The sequence below is a fragment of the Schistocerca gregaria genome, chromosome 3, assembly GCF_023897955.1.
Source record: "Schistocerca gregaria isolate iqSchGreg1 chromosome 3, iqSchGreg1.2, whole genome shotgun sequence".
Taxonomy (NCBI): domain Eukaryota; kingdom Metazoa; phylum Arthropoda; class Insecta; order Orthoptera; family Acrididae; genus Schistocerca; species Schistocerca gregaria.
In genome coordinates, this window is record NC_064922.1 from 842,016,510 (window position 1) to 842,032,383 (window position 15,874).

At 41.9% G+C, this 15,874-nt stretch overlaps 1 protein-coding gene across 2 annotated transcripts in view; it reads right to left on the reverse strand.

Moving 5' to 3' along the window:
• Positions 1 to 1,286: 1,286 nt before the first annotated feature.
• LOC126354731 (alanine--glyoxylate aminotransferase 2, mitochondrial-like) overlaps positions 1,287 to 15,874 on the reverse strand; it is a 120,526-nt gene continuing 105,938 nt past the window's right edge. For both annotated transcript variants that reach the window (XM_050004593.1, XM_050004594.1), the window contains 2 exons: positions 6,728 to 6,976; positions 1,287 to 2,196 (listed from right to left, as the gene is read on the reverse strand). In XM_050004593.1, the coding sequence (XP_049860550.1) occupies positions 2,071 to 2,196; positions 6,728 to 6,976 (375 nt within the window). In that variant the 3' untranslated portion in view covers positions 1,287 to 2,070. The remainder of the gene's footprint in view (positions 2,197 to 6,727; positions 6,977 to 15,874) is intronic.

Below are 15,874 nucleotides of genomic sequence, written 5' to 3' on the forward strand. Positions count from 1 at the left end.
ACAAATAATACCAAACTGTTTCACTGAACATGGTTAACCTTCCCCACCACCACCACCACCCCAGGGTAACTTCCCACAACTGCCAACTCCTCCTCAGAGTGCCTAGGTCCACAGCCCCCCCCCCCCCCAGATTTCTACAACCACACTACCCACCCACCCCCTTCGTCTGTGCCAACTACTATAAGTGCCACAATTGAAGTGAAATGTTTCTTTCTCTGGTGCCTTCTAATAAGTTGCCACCAACCACCCCTTCCAGCACGGTCACTTTCTGTGTCAATATTTCACCATATTGCATAGAGGAACTCTCCCTCCAGCAGCACACTGGCACACTCTTCCTGCTTTACACGCCCCTGTGCTCCTTAGATGATCTGACCACCTGCTGTGTAACTCTACACTGTTCCCACCAGCTTCCAACTGTCGCCAATGATGACAAAATCTCCATGTCCATTGATGACAATGACATCCTTGTAGTCTCCATTCCTCTTAACCAGCAACCCTCTCTGGCTCGGGATCAGCTGATTCCCTTGTCCTGTGCGGGGCACCAAGTTCACCTGTCACGCTGGCTACAAGACTATATCGCCTCCTCCATCAACATCAAGCCATCACTCTCAACAAGAAATGGTCCAGCGGTGCCGACCCTTGGGGCCAGGCGCATCGTGACTGGTCACGTTGCTGTACTGGCTTCTGATTGACTGTTTTCTCGTACTGTTGCCCAGTCCATCTCATTCTCCCCTGTGTTCTGCACTACCAGGGGAAGGGGAGGACAGGTTCTGTGGTGACTGTTGACAGCTACACTGTTCATAGCCATCCATTCTTCGAGCAAGATTCTTTGACTAACTTAGTCAGTGGCCATACTTATTTGTATGTGCTGCCTGTTAGTCTGTTCTGTGTTATGAATGCTAAAATTTTATTTCCATCGTAAGTGTGGATTCATACTACTCTCCACTGGGTATCATGAATACAATACCCACAAGTGCACTCACTGTTCCAGAAACATTTATGTAACTCTCAGAGAAATAAACTTTGGCACTGTACCTGATAATACTGAGAATCATGTTGCAGGAGGTGTAACTCCTGATTTTCTAGCTGAAAAATTCTGTAGTTAAAATTGTAATAAATAACGGTAAAACTGGGCAGTATTCTCATGCACAAATAGTTTTACTTGTTGACAGAATATGATGTGACACAATCCTCCTGAGGAAAAAGGGTTTCATTCTACTTGACACTGCTTGACTGGCCAAGGTACAAAAGATGGGGCCCCATTTCAAACCAGTAAAAAACATAGACTCATAAAAAATTAATTTATTTACATATTTTAGGATTGAAAAATTGAGTAACTATAAATTTACACTTTGACTAATGTGATATGTGTGATTAACTTGAATCTAAGAAATTGAAAAACAACAAACACAATGCTCTCCTAGCTTCTTATTTTGAAATCTGTTGACAGGATCCTTGGAATAAAACAAAATAAAGATAGCTACTAAAGTTATCTTGAAAATGTAACAATGATCACAATTCCGAAAATATTCCTTTTAGTAAAGTTGAAAAAACATGCCTAATGGCAAGTCTCAAGCTAACTCAACTGAAAGCACTTTTTCTCACAAGACAGAAGAATAATTTAAGAGAATATATGAAAAATGTCATGTTATTATGTTATCCAGTTTTTTCTCTACTTTTCGACTTATTTTCAGAGTACTTCACTGCTTGATGTTCAGAATTCTGTTTTACAGTGTGAACTTGGTGAACTCTTGAGCTATAGGTCTCACTTCCAATTACATGACTGTTAAACTTTCAGCACTTCCTGTTTTTTTCCCTCTTCTGGAAAAAGAGACCTTGGCTTTGAGAGTGCTATTACTATTACATCCATGCTTAAATATTTCAACAGAATCTGAACTTTATTTTTAATGTTAATTACCCTCTTATGATCAACAGTTCATGGAAAGAGTTACACATTTTAAATATATGATTCTTCCATAATATGTTGCAGTTTCAGAAAAATTTCATCTGTATCATGCCATTGCAGATAAACTGCCTTTAAAATAAGATATTGTCCCAAAGAAATAGACATCATTTATGTCTATCTTGGGTCTTTTTGTTTTTCAGTCTTTGTTTCAGAAGAACCCTTCGAATGACATCAACAGTAAAATCTGCGTCCGCTTTGGTAATACACATTGGTGGCTGCATGCGCAGAACCTGCAAATAACCACATGAACCAGTTAATAATAACCTACTTGAAATCATCATACATATCCAGGAACATGTTCAAAATGTCCTGAGAGATATACGGTGGTGGTGGTGGTGGTGGTGGTTGGATGGGGGGGGGGGGGGAGTAGAGGAGGACAAAAACAAAAAATAATTAGAGATGGAGCTGAAACACACAAACAAGGAAAGGGCAGAATTTCCCCTTGTATTATGTTTGAAATCTTCACAAATATATGTATACACTATGGATACTATGAACAAGAAGCAGGTCGAAACAATGAGAATGAAGGACCCAGAGAAAAGTGCTCACTTTAAAAAGCACATAAGGTAGGAATGCTGTCTTCTTCTTCACTGTTTGAACCGAAAGATATGCTGTATCGTGTGTGAGATACAGAGGCAAGCGAGTGTGCTGGGACTTACCGGGTTCACTGCTAGTAGCGCCATGTCACCTTAATGCATCCACATGTAGCACACAAGTATTTCACCATAATTAAGTATAAAATCAAAAGTCAAAATTTTATATTAAAACTTTGTCAACATATATAATTAAACTAATAGTATCAGTAAAAATGCAGTTTTAAGAAAAAAATAAGTTGCACTAAATATTATAGCTATAAAGCTAGAATTAGGTCAGAATGTGCCTATGGAGGTGAGAAATAATGGGCAAGTTTCAAAGTTAAAGAATGAAAATTACAACCATAATCCACGTTTTTAAGAAAAATCAAGGACTCTAAATATTGGACTTAGAAATGTAAAAATTTGTTTTATGCTTCAGTTCACCCTAAAAATAATAAGTAAGAAACTGCGTTAAGCTACCGCTTATAGTTTTTGAGTAATTTAATGAAAACCAAATTTGTAACTAAAATATAACTATTTGTAGTAGATTAAGTACCTGTAATTTTAATGATAGAAAATTTGGTTACAGCACATGATAAAACATACTTAATAATAGAGCTATACCAAATTTTAGAACCACAATAGTAATAACATTCAATACAAGTTCTAATAAAGGTATGGTTCAGAGGTAACAATCTACGTTAGTTCCACTATGAAAATTCTTGAAGGCTAAGTTTTCAGTCAAGCGAGCTGAAACTTTTTCTGTGCTACCAGAATGCATGTAAAATATAAGAAATTTCTAAATTAATTCATAACTATGTTATTAAAGATTATGTGTCTGAGAAAGTGGTCGTTCAGAGGCTGCTCAGTGAGCACATGACAGATAATAACAGATGTTCTCTCAGCCGTCCGCTGTGGCACATATATAAATACAGCCCGAGAGGCAGGAAAAAGAGGTTCACTTCGCACTCAGCCACTATAAGATCCACGTCTGTTAAATGTCAGATCGTGTTCTGCCTCGGATGATGTCAGAGACAAACTGTGGCAAAAAGTGTATTTTCGGTAAAAAGTGATAGTGGACTCACGGGGACTGTACACCATCCTGGATCGCTCAGATATTGCTAATGTAACTGTTACTGTGCCATCCATGATAAATACAAATCCACGTGGCAAGTGGTGAATATTATTTCCACTTTTGTGGCAAGCATTTATTTTGAACATTTATTTGAGTATTGGTAGTCATGGTGAAGGTCTATTTGGTATCCACATGAGTTCCAAAAGAAATCCGTTGGAATTCGATTACTCGATAAATAGTACAATTCTCAAGGCTGTCAATTCAACTAAGTACCTGGGTGTTAAAATTACGAACAACTTCAGCTGGAAGGACCACATAGATAATATTGTCGGGAAGGCGAGCCAAAGGTTGCGTTTCATTGGCAGGACACTTAGAAGATGCAACAAGTCCACTAAAGAGACAGCTTACACTACACTCGTTCGTCCTCTGTTAGAATATTGCTGCGCGGTGTGGGATCCTTACCAGGTGGGATTGACGGAGGACATCAAAAGGGTGCAAAAAAGGGCAGCTCGTTTTGTATTATCGCGTTATAGGGGAGAGAGTGTGGCAGATATGATACACGAGTTGGGATGGAAGTCATTAGAGCATAGACGTTTTTCGTCGCGGCGAGACCTTTTTACGAAATTTCAGTCACCAACTTTCTCTTCCGAATGCGAAAATATTTTGTTGAGCCCAACCTACATAGGTAGGAATGATCATCAAAATAAAATAAGAGAAATCAGAGCTCGAACAGAAAGGTTTAGGTGTTCGTTTTTCCCGCTCGCTGTTCGGGAGTGGAATAGTAGAGAGATAGTATGATTGTGGTTCGATGAACCCTCTGCCAAGCACTTAAATGTGAATTGCAGAGTAGTCATGTAGATGTAGATGTAGATGTAGGAACGTACCATAGAGGTCGCCTCTGAACTGATAATAGTGCTGTTTACGATAAAAAGATGTACTGTCAGTTGAATTTAGTGAGTTTCAAAGTGTCATAGGTGAGATACTTTACTCAATATATGCATGAACTAGGACTTTATTGCTTCATTTATAGTCAAAGTCCTGATTCTGCTAAGTAGAAGGAAAATAGAAACATTTCTTTCAGCAGGCTGGACCAGATTGTGGCCATGCAGGCTGGAAACTAGGTCAGTACATTCTCCACTGGTTTCTGGATGTCCACAAAGATATTTGCATGAGAAAGACAGTGAACCACCAACAACAATCATCGTCAAATTAAACCCACTGCCCCACATGTTCAATATGAATACTGAAAAAACAATGAAGGAAATAAAATAAGTGTGAGAATTGGGATTAAAACTCAAGACAAAAGGATAACAATGATAACGTTCACTGATGACATTGCTATTCTCTGGAAAAAAAAGAGGAAAAAATTACAGGACACATTGAATGTAATGAAAAGTCTACTGGGTGCAAAATATAGATCAGGAGTATTGTGGAGCAGCAAAAATGAGATTAGCGAGAAACTTAAAATTAAAACTGAGGACCACAATTTAGATAAAGTGAATGAATTCTCCTGCTTTGGAAGCAAAATAATACATGTCGAACAAAGGAAAGATGGCATATGAATGTGATTAACAAATGCATAGAAAGAATTCCTCACCAAAAAAATTATTCCAATCTCAAACATAGGCCTGATTTGAAAAAGAAATTTCTGAGGATGTATGCCTGGCATGGAGCATTGTGTGCAAGTGGAGACTGTGGGAAAATCAGAAAAGAGAATCAAAATGTTTGAGATGCAGGGTTATGGATGGATGCTTAAAATTAAATGGGTGATGAGGTTCTCTGCAGGATTGTTGAGGAAAAGAATATGTGGAAAACACGTAAGTAGAAGAAGGGACAGGACAGTAGGACATGTGCTAAAACATTAGAGAACAACTCCCATGGTACTAGACAGAGAGATACATCACAAAAATTGTATGGGAAAACATGGATTGGAATATAATCCAACAAATAATTGATGACGCTGGGTGTAAGTTTTGCCCTGAGATGAAGAGGTTGGCAAAGGAGAGGAAATGATGGTGCGCCACTTCAGTCAGAAGACTGATAATCTCCCCTCCCTCCAACAAAAACAGTTAGTTGCTCAAATATTCTACACAAAACAAAAGTTGCTGCATCTTTGCTAGGATTCCCAGTCACCTGTCATATGATCAGTTAAATATTATGGGATATTGTCATTTGGAAAGTGATCTATCAACAGTCACTACTTATGAGCAGTAGATTCAGATCACTTCAGCCTTAATAAAAATAGTTCCTCAGCTAAATCAAACTGCTCTGATTCAGAGACAAGGTACTGATTTTGTGCTGGCAATATGGTCATGTTGCTAGTTTACTGATATGACACGTAGCCACAAATTATGTGAATCTCGCACTTTTTTAGCAAAGTCTTCACAGTGATATAATTATCACATACGAGCATACATAAAAAGTTTAGAATCATGATATTGCTTGATGAAGTATATTTGCAGCAGGAGAAAGGTGTTCCTACTTAATGCCACTGAGCAACTCCCAAGAGTTGTCACGTAAGAGAGATTGTGAGAGAATGTTATGAGATACCAAAAACACCTCCAAAACATCAGTTACTGCTCACATCTGCAAATCAAACTCATTCTCTCATGGATGCAATTTCAGAAACATGGGTATCACCTACTCATAAAATGATGTTATTCATCTCCCTGTTGCATCCACACACTGTCCTTTAGGCATCTATCACATTAGAGTATTTGGTGATTTCATACAAAAATTAAAATTATATCTTTGAATAAGAAATCACTAAATTAATTTCAAAAATCAAGGAAATCATTTAACCATATGGAAGGACAGCAGTTGGTATAATAATTTTCATACAATGAAAGAAACATGTTGCCACTATCATCTCACACAGATAGTGTCATGCTATGTGTTCTTCACAGCAATGATTATTCTTACCTCTACTCTCATTCTTTCTATAACTCCTCTTCCTTGTCCCCTGTTTTTCATAAGTGTCACCAATAAGGTTGTTGTTTTACTGTGCCAGAAAGTTCATTGAGAATATGAACTACACATAGTTATCTCCCTAATATGTACGTGGTAAATTTACTTCAAGTGATGTAGCTATAATTGTACTGAGTTACTTACATTTCCACAAAGTCCACCTCTCCCCAACAGTACTCCCATGTCTTTACAGTCCTCCCATATTTCCATGAATTGTTTTGCCGAGATCGGAGTTTTCTTGTCCTTGTCTGCCACCATTTCAATACCAACCATTAATCCCTTGCCTCGCACATCTCCAATACATTCAAATTCATCTCTCAGTAATGCAAGCTGTTTTATTAAGTGAGTGCCAACCTCCAGACAGTTTCTTTGTGCCTGTTCATCTTCTATAACCTGAAATATCAATAACCAATGTACGGAATCAGAATCATAAGATTATTAATTTCTTCAAATATTTATATTATATTGTACAAATTAACATAGTAGGAGTAATCCACTTAATTACAGGCCCATATCATTAATGTCAATGCGCAGCAGGATTCTGACTGATAGCTGCAGACCTCTCTTCCCAACGTTGCTCATCCTATCTCTTGGCAGTCTGTATACACTAGAATTATGCAAAATTGTAAAAAAATAATATTACAAAATTTAATAAAAATGTGATTGTCCATGACTATGGTACTTGGCAGAAAATGAAACTCCATGTTAAAGAAATGCACACCTCTGCCTTTAAAAACTCTCCTTTCAACAAAGGCATTAAAACAACTGCCTGCCATCAGAAATAAACAGTAAGTACGTGACTGTATTTAATACAAAATTTAAATCGTTCTTACTTGATCATTGTTTCTACAGTGCTTCACATTGGTGAAAAAAATGCAGCAAAGAATTTTGTAAAGAGTAAAACATTAATGCAAGTATGTGCAAAAATCTTGCATCTATATCATCTGCTACTAAGCAGATTAAGTGCGGAAAGAATATCCGACCAGGTACTGTTGTGTATATGTGTGAGAGGAATACATCTCTAAAATAAAAATGTGTAACTGAGTATGTAATTTGTGAGTTCATAACTTCCCAGAAAATCATGTTCGTGTAAACTTTCGGCATATTACTTCATGGGCAGCAAATTATCATAATGTCCAACAACAAATGTATGTTTGTGCATCACCATGTGCATGTCAAGAATAGTATTGATTCAGGAGACAATAGATAGATAAATAAATAAATAATGGTTTTTGAATGAAAAGATTTTCGCCTTTGAATGTTATCTTTACTTAAAATGCAGCATAAATTTATATATACGTAGCCATACGTGTATGAAAACTGTTATTACACACCTGTTCAAATACAACAAAACTTTGTAAGCTGATAGAATTTAATGTTATTTCCTCCTTTGTTTCCCAAAATAGCTGATTTTTAAACAGAGCATTAGATTGTTGCAGTGACTAGTTCATAGTTTCTGATGTATCCCTTGCACTAGTGCCACAAGTTAAATGACATGATTATTTGAGCACGGCCAATACTGTCTCTAGCACTTCAGATTATCGGAAAATCTGAAGCCTATTCAAATAAAAATATTGTCTAACATGCCGTATCCTCTGGGGCGGTTCAAAATAAATTTGAACGAAACCTCAGCAGCCAAAGTTTCGTCTGTAAATGTAAGACAATCCCTATATTAATCAGTTAAACAATGTAAAAACAAACCTCAGCAACAACAGTTTAATCTGCTAATACCACACACGCATGCGCGCGCCCACACACACACACACACACACACACACACACACACACACACACACACACACACACAGAGAGAGAGAGAGAGAGAGAGAGAGAGAGAGAGAGAGAGAGAGAGAGAGTGTTTATCACAAATTATATCAAGAAAGAACTGTGGAGCTTTCAGTGAAGTGGAATGAGAAGGGAGAAATATGAAACACCCATGTACATGCTGTTGTTTGAGATGAGAATGTGACTCATTCCATATAGAGACATTTTGTGTGTGGGTGTGTGGGTGGGTGGGTGGGTGGGTGGGTGGGTGGGTGGGTGGGTAGCGGGAACTAGTGTGTATGGTAAGTACTCTAAGTCAAGACGGAGACTGGCAAGATGTAGAAAACAAACAGATGAGAGACTGGGAAGATGTAGAAAACAAACAGATGAACATTCTGAAAACAATTAACTTTGCGTGAGCCAGACAGGGGTTTATCATAATTGCTCTTCTTAACTTACATTGTGGAATGATTAATATTAATGTAATGGACTGACTGATCTTGATCCAGTGAACAAATGTTCAAATGTGTGTGAAATCCTAAGGGGCTAAACTGCTGAGGTCATCAGTCCCTATACCTACACACTATGTAAACTAACTTATGCTAAGAACAACACACACATACACCCATGCCCGAGGGAGGACTTGAACCGCCGGTGGGAGGCTCCACGCAATCTGTGACATGGCACCTCAAATCATGCAGCCACACCGCGTGGTTGACTACTTTATTTTTAAAAAATTAATGGAGATGCAGTGTGTCACCATCCATGCCTGCCCTGGCAACCCAGTAGATGGCACAACAAGACTACCAACCACTGCAGTGTCACAACTTAGATGCCACTGACCCCACAGACATGCCCTCTGACAGGATTATGCCAGACACTGGCATATAAGCTGGCACAGGGACAATCTGACCCCTCTCCATTCTGTGTGTTATGATGCAAGCAGTAGAGTGCACGCCAGTAGTGTTAACATACCACAGAGCGACGTGGAGCAGTGGCTAGCACACTGGACTCACATTTGGGATGATGGTCCGATCCCGTGTCCGGCCATTCTGATTTAGGTTTTCCACGATTTCCCTAAATGCTCCAGACAAATTCTGGGATGGTTCCTTTGAAAGGGCACAGCCAACTTCCTTCTCCATCCTTCCCTAATCCGATAAGACCGATGACCTCGCTGTCTGGTCTTCTCCCCCAAACAACTTAACCTGTTATCATACTGGCTACAGTGCTATTCTGGTGGTTTCCACTTGTAATATAAGGAACTCTGTTATGGCTTGAACTGGACTTTGTTTGGGAATATGGATTCAGGAGTAGCTTTTGCTGTTCCTAGTAGTGCCTTAGTACACATATCTCTTGTTGTGAATAAACTCAGTTGTTTGTGTGAGAAGATTGCTTTTTTTTCAGGGTGTATACACGAACAATAAAAAAATTCTTAGATTTTTCCTGGATTTCCCAGTTAAAAATACACTTTTTCCCAGGTGGAAAAACACTGCACGCTAGGTGAAAGTACATTTTTTCCATGTTAAAAGCCAATATACTTTTCACTGGAGCTGTAAAACTTTTCAATTAGGCAAAATCAATGTATTTTGAAAAGATCTTTGATGAACAGCAATGTGTATACTGGATATTTCCGTATTATGAAAGTATGAATACAAATTTCACCAAATACAAAATACAACACAGTTGCTTCCAAAGCATTGAAATTGACATTATGTTGTGCGATGCATTTTTGTGAGCCAATCATAGCTCATATCACATGATCGCCAGCTAATGATGGCAGATAACCAGAGTAAAGGACACAGTGAGGTATAGCTATCCAATAACATCACCACGCCTCAGTGGCCGAGGTCGCTAACAAATGCTTGTGCTGAACCTGGGGGTAAGTTGGTTTGAATCCTGATAGTGGAAAAAATTTCAGTGCCATTATTTGGCCAGCACAGGAAGGAGAGGTGAATGTACCGATCACTGTACTTTGTGGCAATGTCATTATTTAAATACCAAACCTCTGCGCAACGTCTCATGGTGAAGGCAAATGACACTGTTGCTGGTGATACTTCTGTGGCGCCGATGAGGTTGGCACCAGCATCGATATGCGTTCGTCTTTGGACCCTGAGCATCATCTTTGGATTCTGAGCATTGTATTTGGGCTGTTCCGCCATGTTCAGTTCTTTGTGAGCCTTGCATGTGTTTAGGTGAATAAATGAACATCTTCGCGGGTACCGGGCGCGGTTGGGCCACCCTCTCCCCAAGGGGAGTGGCGGGTTCAGCGGCGTTCGCGGCGCACGAGGCGGAGGGTCAATGTGGAGGCTGGCCGTGTGGCATCGCCCGCTCTGCCTGTGAGTGGACATGTGGCTGCTCCTTCAGCAAGGTCCGAGCAGGCACACGGGGGGAGGGGTTTATTAGTTATTGGGAGCTCCAACGTTAGGCGGGTGATGGAGCCCCTTAGGGAAATAGCGGAAAGGTCGGGGAAGAAGCCCAGTGTTCACTCTGTCTGCTTGCCGGGGGGTCTCATCCGAGATGTGGAGGAGGCCCTACCGGCGGCGATAGAGAGCACTGGGTGCACCCGACTGCAAATTGTTGCTCATGTCGGCACCAATGACTCTTGCCGTCTGGGTTCAGAGGTCATCCTCAGTTCGTACAGGCGGTTGGCGGAGTTGGTGAAGGTGGAAAGCCTCGCTCGCGGGGTGGAATCAGAGCTAACTATTTGTAGTATCGTTCCGAGAACCGATCGCGGTCCTCTGGTTTGGAGCCGAGTGGAAGGCTTAAACCAGAGGCTCAGACGATTCTGCGGAGAGCTGGGGTGCAAATTTCTCGACCTCCGCTATCGGGTGGAGAAATGTAGGGTCCCCCTGAATAGGTCAGGCGTGCACTACACGCCGGAAGCGGCTACGAGGGTAGCGGAGTACGTGTGGAGTGCACATGGGGTTTTTTTAGGTTAGAGAATTCCCTCCCTAGGCCCGACAAGACGCCTCCTGAGACGCGGCAAGGCAGGAGTAGGCAAAATGCAACAAGGAATAACAATATTAATGTGCTAATAGTAAACTGCAGGAGCGTCTATAGAAAGGTCCCAGAACTGCTCTCATTAATAAACGGTCACAACGCCCATATAGTACTAGGAACAGAAAGTTGGCTGAAACCATACGTAAACAGTAATGAAATACTAAACTCTGATTGGAATGTATACCGCAGAGATAGGCTGGACAGTGAAGGGGGAGGCGTGTTTATAGCGATAAGAAGTGCAATAGTATCGAAGGAAATTGACGGAGATTCGAATTGTGAAATGATTTGGGTGAAGGTCACGGTTAAAGCAGGCTCAGACATGGTAATTGGATGTCTCTATAGGCCCCCGGGCTCAGCAGCTGTTGTGGCTCAGCACCTGAAGAATAATTTGGAAAATATTTCGAGTAGATTTCCCCACCATGTTATAGTTCTGGGTGGAGATTTTAATTTGCCGGATATAGACTGGGAGACTCAAACGTTCATAACGGGTGGCAGGGACAAAGAATCCAGTGAAATATTTTTAAGTGCTTTATCTGAAAACTACCTTGAGCAATTAAACAGAGAACCGACTCGTGGCGATAACATATTAGACCTTCTGGTGACAAACAGACCCGAACTATTTGAATCAGTTAATGCAGAACAGGGAATCAGCGATCATAAAGCGGTTATTGCATCGATGATTTCAGCCGTAAATAGAAATATTAAAAAAGGTAGGAAGATTTTTCTGTTTAGCAAAAGTGACAAAAAGCAGATTTCAGAGTACTTGATGGCTCAACACACAAGTTTTGTCTCAAGTACAGATAGTGTTGAGCATCAGTGGACGAAGCTCAAAACCATGGTACAATATGCGTTAGATGAGTATGTGCCAAGCAAGATCGTAAGAGATGGAAAAGAGCCACCGTGGTACAACAACCGAGTTAGAAAACTGCTGCGGAAGCAAAGGGAACTTCACAGCAAACATAAACATAGCCAAAGCCTTGCAGACAAACAAAAATTACGCGAAGCGAAATGTAGTGTGAGGAGGGCTATGCGAGAGGCTTTCAATGAATTCGAAAGTAACGTTCTATGTACTGACTTGGCAGAAAATCCTAAGAAATTTTGGTCCTATGTCAAAGCGGTAGGTGGATCAAAACAAAATGTCCAGACACTCTGTGACCAAAATGGTACTGAAACAGAGGATGACAGACTAAAGGCCGAATTACTAAATGTCTTCTTCCAAAGCTGTTTCACAGAGGAAGACTGCACTGTGCTTCCTTCTCTAGATTGTCGCACAGTTGACAAAATGGTAGATATCGAAGTAGACGACAGAGGGATAGAGAAACAATTAAAATCGCTCAAAAGAGGAAAGGCCGCTGGTCCTGATGGGATACCAGTTCGATTTTACACAGAGTACGCGAAGGAACTTGCCCCCCTTCTTGCAGCGGTGTACCGTAGGTCTCTAGAAGAGCGAAGCGTTCCAAAGGATTGGAAAAGGGCACAGGTCATCCCCGTTCTCAAGAAGGGACGTCGAACAGATGTGCAGAACTATAGACCTATATCTCTAACGTCGATCAGTTGTAGAATTTTGGAACACGTATTATGTTCGAGTATAATGTCTTTTCTGGAGACTAGAAATCTACTCTGTAGGAATCAGCATGGGTTTCGAAAAAGACGATCGTGTGAAACCCAGCTCGCGCTATTCGTCCACGAGACTCAGAGGGCCTTAGACACGGGTTCACAGGTAGATGCCGTGTTTCTTGACTTCCGCAAGGCGTTTGACACAGTTCCCCACAGTCGTTTAATGAACAAAGTAAGAGCATACGGACTATCAGATCAATTGTGTGATTGGATTGAGGAGTTCCTAGATAACAGAACGCAGCACGTCATTCTCAATGGAGAGAAGTCTTCCGAAGTAAGAGTGATTTCAGGTGTGCCGCAGGGGAGTGTCATAGGACCGTTGCTATTCACAATATACATAAATGACCTGGTGGATGACATCGGAAGTTCACTGAGGCTTTTTGCAGATGATGCTGTGGTGTATCGAAAGGTTGCAACAATGGAAAATTGTACTGAAATGCAGGAGGATCTGCAGCGAATTGACGCATGGTGCACGGAATGGCAATTGAATCTCAATGTAGCGAAGTGTAATGTGATGCGAATACATAGAAAGATAGGTCCCTTATCATTTAGCTACAAAATAGCAGGTCAGCAACTGGAAGCAGTTAATTCCATAAATTATCTGGGAGTACGCATTAGGAGTGATTTAAAATGGAATGATCATATGAAGTTGATCGTCGGTAAAGCAGATGCCAGACTGAGATTCATTGGAAGAATCCTAAGGAAATGCAATCCGACAACAAAGGAAGTAGGTTACAGTACGCTTGTTCGCCCAATGCTTGATAGAAGAGACAGAGAAGATCCAACGGAGAGCAGCGCGCTTCGTTACAGGATCATTTAGTAATTGCGAAAGCGTTACGGAGATGATAGATAAACTCCAGTGGAAGACTCTGCAGGAGAGACGCTCAGTAGCTCGGTACGGGCTTTTGTTAAAGTTTCGAGAACATACCTTCACCGAAGAGTCAAGCAGTATATTGCTCCCTCCTACGTATATCTCGCGAAGAGACCATGAGGATAAAATCAGAGAGATTAGAGCCCACACAGAAGCATACCGACAATCCTTCTTTCCACGTACAATACGAGACTGGAATAGAAGGGAGAACCGATAGAGGTACTCAGGGTACCCTCCGCCACACACCGTCAGGTGGCTTGCGGAGTACGGATGTAGATGTAGATGTAGAAATGAACTACTGCTAAGCGGGTGTTGTTTGGTGTAAGCAACCCGAACTTCCCCCTCACTGGTGACCCCGAGTTGTAACATCATGTGTTTTCGCCGTTTTACAATGTCCGCGGTGTCCGCGTCAGTTATTTTCACGTGTATTAGATCGACACAGCATTTGAACAATGAATTTAGCCCAGTGCCTAATGCTGGATTTTTTGATTGACATGCTTCATGTTGCGGGCGATGTACACCCACCAGGACTGCAACACGATGCCTCTCACTCGATGATTCCACCGACTTCGCCAGACGTTTTCGAGCCTCCAACAATAAGTGAGGTTAGGAGTGCGCACGACTCCGGCTATCAAACGTCTTTGTTCCCACCACATGTGCCCTGACCTGATCGACTGTGCAGTTACCTCTTATGGATCTCCGTGCAGTGCGGGACCAATGCCGATTTCTGCAAATGCTTCGTCAGGCAACCTACTACCGCCAGGACTAAGATTTGCCACACCTAAAACCGTGCAGTGCCTCACGGATACCTGCCACGTGTCCGGAACTGCTTCGTTTACAGGTCTACCTCCTCAACATCCGACCATGCCTGTGCCTGCCTCAGTTCAGCATCAGCACATGCCTTCCTACTTCGATACCTTAGCCTGCAACAGGAACAATAACTTGTTATCTGTGCCTGACTTCCATCTCCATCCCACTGCTACGCCTCAGTGTTTTGTGCCATGACATTCACCTTATAAGCATACCATTTTGAGTGGAGTAACTATGAACAGTTAACATTCACACCTTCTGTCCCACATTCAACATCACTTCCCACACTGTGCTTCTGGACAGCCCGTGCCTCCACAGCCTCCCTGCAACACAGGTGGCCCCGGCTCTGATCATATGGTGAGCTTTCCGCGGACTAACATGCATTCTCAAACTTTGAACTTTTTCTCAATTGTCGCCCCCGCACCGGCTCCAGTCGAGCTTCCGCTACCGTTCTCGGCACATCTCCATGCCTCATCTGCGTTGGTCTTCTGCAACACACCAATCCGAACACACCTGCAATGTGTTGAGCTTCCGCAACTGCAATCAACACATTACAGTGTCTCACCCGCTGCGGCCTCCTGCGTTGCGAAGGATCGCGCTCAACCACAACGTGTCACCATCACGCTGCCTCCTGAGCAGCCAACGTTGCCACATCCCCTGGAGGCACACTCTCCTGGAATACTACAGCAACAACAGCTCAATTTAGGCAGTGCCCTGATGAACTCTTCTCAATCTATTCCTCTGAACATTCTACAATGCTTACCGATGCTGCCGCCGTTTAATCCCGACAGAGCAACAACCTGGTTCAAAATTGTGGACCAAGTGGTCGACCATTACAAACTTGACAAGTCAACCAGGTTTCTGTGCCTCATCACACACCTGCATGACCAGGAGGACTTGATTGCTGCCCTTGTCATAGCCCCGGACTCACCTACCTGGCACACTCTAGCCAAAATGACTATTCTACTTCGGAGCGCACATTCAACTGAGGCAGCAATACAGCAATTGCTCCACGTCGAGCAACTAGGCAATGACAAACCTTCCCAGCTCTGGAGACGGCTATGTGCCCTGGTCAGTGCCGATCTATTCTCTGACACAGCTCTCCTCGCCATCTGGTCAGATAAACTATCTCCTCACATCCACTTTGCTCTGGCTCAAACGTCTCCTGAACCTATTGTGCTAAGAATGACAATTGCTGACAAGCTACACGATGCATCACTGCTCTATTT